The sequence below is a fragment of the Rattus rattus genome, chromosome 15 (assembly GCF_011064425.1).
Source record: "Rattus rattus isolate New Zealand chromosome 15, Rrattus_CSIRO_v1, whole genome shotgun sequence".
NCBI lineage: Eukaryota > Metazoa > Chordata > Mammalia > Rodentia > Muridae > Rattus > Rattus rattus.
In genome coordinates, this window is record NC_046168.1 from 38,936,092 (window position 1) to 38,942,429 (window position 6,338).

The following is a 6,338-nucleotide window of genomic DNA, read 5'->3' on the forward strand; positions in this document are numbered from 1 at the left end:
CTCCAAAGTAGGGACTCAGACTGCACAGCTGAGGGGCTGGCCATATCGAGAAATCTCTGGGGACAGTGCAGTGGGAAACAGATGTATTCCTGAGTTTATTTGTGCACCTCTGAAATGGGAGGGGACATGGGAGCCTTTAAGGAATGTCCTGATCAAAGAGTGGAACAGTAATGGAACCACCCTCATGAAGTAGACCTCACAATGCACAACCTTGGTAACCAGGCAACCCACTGGTCAGAGCAAGGCCCGCAGGTTCACTTGTCAGAGACAGTAGAGAGGGCAGAATGTTCTCTTGCTGTCTTCAGACTACTCGAGGCCCAGGCCTTAAGAAAGATAACAGGGAAGGCCATGATGGTGTCTGGAGGCAGAGGATTCACTCTTGCCTTCAATGCCTGTGGACATTTTCAAAAAAAAGAACAAATTTGACCAAGGCCAGCCAAGGACAGGGCAACACAGACCAAATATACACTCTTTTCTCTGTGGGTTTGGCATTGAAATAATTCAGGGAAACTTGGAATGAGGAGAACCATTCAGAAGGGTGCAGATCTGGGCCAGGTCAAGCCCTCCACTTTGATCTCTCTTCAGGTGGAGAATGCTTCTGCTCAACAGGACCAGAGGGAGCCTAGGAGACAGTCCTGCACCCAGGCAGAGACTGTGGTTGAGCAGATGAACACCCTGGTGCCTTCTCTGAAGGAAAGGGACCCCTTGTTTGTCCTTCCTTTTCTGTCTACGTACAGAAGTTTTGCCACCCTCCTACAGGTATTGGACCTGCTGTTTGTGAGGTGAGTGCCCATCATCAAGCCCAAAGTTCTCAGATCTTCCTATTCTTTCCAGGAATTTCTACCCCACCCTCTGTCTCTCTCCCTGTTTCTCTCATTGTCACCCTTGATGGCCCCCCTCAGTGTTTGTATGTGTCTAGCTTTCTCTCTCCCTTACTCATTTTCTCTCACTCCCTTCATCTTCCTTTCTTTTCCATTTTCATCTCCCTTTCTTCTCACTCTCCCTCTCCATCACATTCTCTATATCTCTATGTCCATCTCAGTCTCTTTCTCTAATTCTAAATGTCTCTCTCTTTGTCCATCTATTTTTTTGTACATAATTGTCAGAACCCATTAAGCAATTCCCTCTCCTAGGGTTGGTCTAAGCAACTGGGCTGTCCATAGCTGAGACTCTAAAATGGAAGTTACTAACCCCTCTACTTAGAAAAAGTACTTTATCATTCACGCAACATTTCTGAGGCCTCACTGAATGAAATTCTCTCATAATATATATGAGGTACTGGAAATATTGGAGTACCTGGTAGAAATGTGTCCAAAGTAGAGATCCATGAACAGTAATACAGGAAACCATATGACCAAGATGTCTGGCTAGAGATGCCTGTGTTCAACATTTGCACAGATACATTGAAAGCACCTATTGTGTACAGCTGAACTAACTATTCTGAGAGCAGCCAGAACTTCCAGCATTAGGTGAGGGTTCTGAGAAAGTACAGGTGATATTCTCTCTGGTCTCTAGGTACTCTTACTTCAACCCTTATTCTAAAGAGGACGAACAAGTAAAGAACACCCTCTGTAGCTTCCTGGAAACATGGATGGACACGAATCCTGAGGACTTTTGTGACCCAGCAGACCTGTTGCCTCTGAAATACCTGAAGGCCTACTTGAGTGTGTGCATGCCACACTCTGATCTTAGTGTCCAGGTCAAAAGGCTCCTGACCCAGTTGCAGGAAGAACATGCCAAGAATTCACAAACCAAGGATGAGGAAGCCTCAGATCTGGGGAGACACACTGCCTCAGATCAACACATTGAGTGGGTGTAAATCAGCAGGGAAAAGAGCCACTTTGGAGCCAGAACCAACTTGTATATCAGAGCTGTAGATCGCAAAAACCTCCAGAATTTCTCTGATGCATGAGGAGTTGCAGACAGATGTCAGAGCAACAGCTAGGACAGCACATGATAGCAACTGTGGAACCTGTGTCTTAGTATATCTGTAGATACAGTGTATCTTTCAGTCATGTCCTGCTTGTTACAGTGGGCCTACCTATTTAGAGAATGGCCCTGTCACCTCTGGTCATCAATTGCACTCTGTCCTATATCTGAGCTACTGCTCCTGTACCTCATGATCAGCTGCTGACTTCAATCCAGCAGCAGTTCCAATCCCACAGCCAGACTTCCCTCCCCTGAGAAACAGCCTTTTTACTCTTTCTGGTGTTTTCAAAGTTGTGTTTAAGTATTGGTTTTAATAACTTGTTAATATTTGGTTTACAATATCTAAAATGTTTTGTAAAAATGAGAGAAAATATCTGCAAATTTTGAATATTTTATTTGATAAATTATCTTAAGGTCATCATTCAAAGTGGTATAAGGAACAAAAATAATTTTAAAAAGATAAACATGAGCATTTAAAACAATTAAGTGGCATGCTTAAATTATAAAAGGTCTTAAATAGTCTTTTTTCTAAAGATATACACATCAGTAATAAATCACATACAATAACATTCAACATTACCTTTCAATAAACTTCAAACAAAACATGAAAAGTGGCTTATGTCCAGTGGTTAACAATTCTATTTACACAGAAGCTGCTGTATTGTACAACCAAATATTCCCAGGTTGTCAAGGATGGGGAATCATAGAATCATGGCACATTTCTAGGTCACATATAGAATGCCTTACCTACTTTCAGAAATATTTTGTCAGTACCTCAAAAATATAAACGCAACTAATTTGACTTTGTTCATCTAACGACGTATCAATCAACCAAAGAATTAAAACTGGAAATCCAAACTGCATAAATGGTCTCCTGTAGATGAATAGATTAATTGTAGTTGTGCTAATTCATGCTACAGCATAGGCAAAGTTACTTTTCTAGCCAAGAAGCCAAATACTAGTCTAGAATTAGGTAAGAATTTCCATGATGAATAGATCTATGCAGGCAGAGAGCTGTATGTTGACTTCCCAAGACTTTTTGGAAGGAGAAAAGGGGTTTTAATGGGAAGGAAGGTGTTTTTCAAATGAAGAAAACATTTTCTTAAAGTATAAAAGAATTTTGATTGTATCAACCCCTCATCACATCTCATCTACTCATACCATGACTTGCCAACCAGACTCCCTTCTGGTATTAATTAATTGGATTGTTTTTACTTATTTATTTATAATAATATTTGATGATTTCATATTCCAATTTTATTCAATCTCTGCATTCAACTAATGTGGATCATGTAGGAATAGGTATGTGTCCAATGACTTAGTGCACAAATACAGTCAGTCTACCACAGGTCACACCCTCAGACAAACATGATTCTCTCCCCCCCTCCCCCAGGAAACAGCAACTGCACTCAGCATTGCAGAAAGTGTGAAGATTTCAGAATCCCCTTCTCCAGGGCTAAGAATGAGCATAAAATCCCTTAAAAACAAAAACATGGAATCCAGAGTAGATACACAAAGGTCATGCAGACATAAAAGAGAAAAAGTCTATATATAAATAATAGTGAAATATAAAAAGAAAATTACACAAAGTCCTGGTAGGACATTATGAACCAGGAGCCTCATTCATAGATATAAATGCGTTCACTTTCTGTTAGCCATTTCTTGGTGAACATGATGACTGCACTTAAGAGAAGTTTCTTTCCCTAGAAATTCTCATAGGAAGATCTGAACTTTCAATTGCAAGGGTTATCAAGTGGAGATCATCCTGTGTTGAGGATGGGCGCATGAAGATACTTGTCCAGGTTAGGATTGCATGCTCCTAGTTGTCTCCCTCTACATAAATTCTGTTTATGGGTCTCAGTATGTCTTGTCATCTGCTTGTGGAGGAAGCTTCTCTGTTGTTTGAGGAAGGCACTGGTCTATGAGTATAACAGATCATAAGGAGTCACTTTTTTACTCTTTCATTTGTACAACAGTTCTATTTAGATTTCCGCCAGGTCTCTGAAGTATCTAGTCTCAGGTTCTTGCTCAGTCAAGCAGTGTCAGGTATAGGGTCCATCTCAGGGAGTGAATCTTAAGTTTAGTCCGATATCTGTTGTTTACTCCCACAATATTTGTGTCACAGTAGTATTTGCATATCTAACTGACCTGACACCATTGTAAGTCAAAGTTTTTGTGGTATGGTTAGTGTTTATGTTTTTTTCCTTGGAAACATGCAGAGCTTTCTATTGGCAAATAGATACCTGAAAGCCAAGGAAAAGCAGCTTTGGCTATGTCACATCTCAGAATGCACTTTCCACTCCTGAAGCATACATTGTCTCAATGTAAGCTCTCTGTGGTAAGTGCAGTCAAACCCTCCATGTTATGCCTCTGCAGTGGACATGCCCAAAGGCTTGGGGGACATGAACCATCAATACAAATCTAAACAGGATTCTCAACAGAATGCTCTCATTTAAATGCACTAAGACAAACATTCAGCATCCTTAGTTATCAAGGAAATACAAATAAAATGATTTTGAGAGTCCATCTTACCTGTCAGAATGGCTAAAACCAAATAAACAAGTGACAGCTCATGCTAAGAGAGATACAGAGCAAGGGGAAGAGTTTTCTATTGCTGGTGGAAGTGCAAACATGTGCAACAGCTTTGGAAGGGAACACTTTGGTTTTTTAGAAAAAAATACATAGTAGAAGTACATTTTCTAAACTATCATCATACAATCTTTAATTGGTAATGGCTAGAAACAACCTAAAGTCTTCAACTGAATAATGGATAGAGAAAATATTTTACATTTACAAACAGGAGTATTCTACACCTATTAGAATCAACATCTTGTTCCATCCTGGTAAATGAATGGAACCAGAAAACAAATATACTATAAACTCACTTAAAAGTGGAAATTACATTTAAAATAAAGAACAAATATGCTACAATCCACAGACACAGAGAAGCTAAGTAGTGAGAGGATCCAAGAAAGAGGTGCATGCACCTCTCTGTGAAAGTGAAACAAATAGACATCTGTCTTTGGTGTGTTGGGGTGGAGCATAGTTAAAGGAGGGGTCTAACTAAGGGGTAGGGATGGAAAAGGGAGGATTCAATGAGGAGGACAAGAGTACAGAGGGTTGGGAGAATAAATTATAATTGGGGGCTATCCTGGAAAAGCTGGAAACCTAGTGCAATTGAAACTACTAGGAATCTATGAGGGGTGATCCCAGCTTAGATTCCTAGTATTTGGAACTTTTGAGACTTCTCATGTAACCAGAAAAGTTTTCAGTGGACAGATTAGGATATCAGCCCAGCCAAAAAATTTTCACCTATATTTTGTATAGCCTACATGATGAACTGTAGTAAAGGGGGCAAAGAAATTGTGAAAGTATCTAAACAATGGAGCCATGAGAGTGTATCTATACCTCGCAATACCTAGAGTACCAAGAACCAGAGGCTGGACCACCCAGAGGCACAGATGCACACAGAGAGAGAAAAAAAGGAACAGAAAAAAATGATAAATTATTTCTAATAATATACTGATATACTCAGAGATTGGTCCTAATCCAATTGTCATAATGAAAGCTTCACTTACAAAGTGATGGAAACAAGTGCAAAGATACATAGCCAGATATTAGGTAGACCTTGGAAAACATTGTGGAAAGGTTAAAGAAAATAGGGAAGATAAAAAAAGATTCAGCCAAATGAGCCCATAGGATACAGGGGCTAAAATATCCACAAGAGAGACAGCAAGGTGACCTGGTAACATACATTGGACTGACAAGGGCCCACAGCACCTAGCAACACTTGTGTAGCTTCATTTTCTTGTGGAGCCTTAATAATGGGAGCAGGGGCTGTCTCTGACTCTGTTGCCTGTCTATGGAAGCCATTCCCCTCACTGGTGTGCATGCTCTAACCTTAATAGAAGAGGAAGTAACCTGTCTTAAGGCAAACTGATAAGCATGGCTGCTAAATATACTTGGAAAGCTTGCACTACTCTGAATATGAATGAAGGAGGATTTGCTAGAGATGACAAGAGTAGTGCTGATGGGAAGGGAGAGAGAATGGAGGGCGGCAGGGAGGGAGGGAGAGAGAGAAAGGGAGGGAGGGGAGAGGGAGACAGAGGCAGAGAGACAGAAAGAAAGAGGAATAGAGACAGAGACAGAGACAAAAAGAAACAGAGAGACAGACAGAATAAGAAGAAGACATAAACGAAGATACACAGAGACATACAGCAACAGGCAGATTCACACAGAAACAGAGAAGCAGAACAGAAGAGCCATCCAAGACACAAAAGTAAGAGGTTATCTCCATGAATGTTATTTTAAAGGTCTTTAGAAAGTATCCCCCTTTCTGTGCTACACTGGGACGGGTCCATGGGTATTGTTCTTGGTTCCCATCATAACTTAACAGAGAAACTTAAACA

General features: G+C 40.6%; 1 protein-coding gene across 1 annotated transcript; it reads left to right on the forward strand.

Annotated features, from left to right (window-relative positions):
• The first annotated feature begins 284 nt into the window (after positions 1-284).
• LOC116884356 (ral guanine nucleotide dissociation stimulator-like) lies at positions 285-1,819 on the forward strand. The gene is made up of 3 exons (XM_032885484.1): positions 285-479; positions 610-782; positions 1,516-1,819. The coding sequence occupies exons 1-3, from the start codon at positions 285-287 to the stop codon at positions 1,817-1,819; spliced, it is 672 nt and encodes a 223-aa protein (XP_032741375.1).
• Positions 1,820-6,338: the final 4,519 nt, after the last annotated feature.

What these genes read in the sequence shown, in the direction of transcription:
- LOC116884356 (XM_032885484.1), top strand. Translation starts at nt 285, where the DNA reads ATGTTCTCTTGCTGTCTTCAGACTACTCGAGGCCCAGGCCTTAAGAAA. An exon ending in AAATATACACTCTTTTCTCT is followed by an intron (nt 480 to 609) that starts GTGGGTTTGGCA and finishes TCTGCTCAACAG; the next exon opens with GACCAGAGGGAGCCTAGGAG. An exon ending in TTGGACCTGCTGTTTGTGAG is followed by an intron (nt 783 to 1,515) that starts GTGAGTGCCCAT and finishes TCTGGTCTCTAG; the next exon opens with GTACTCTTACTTCAACCCTT.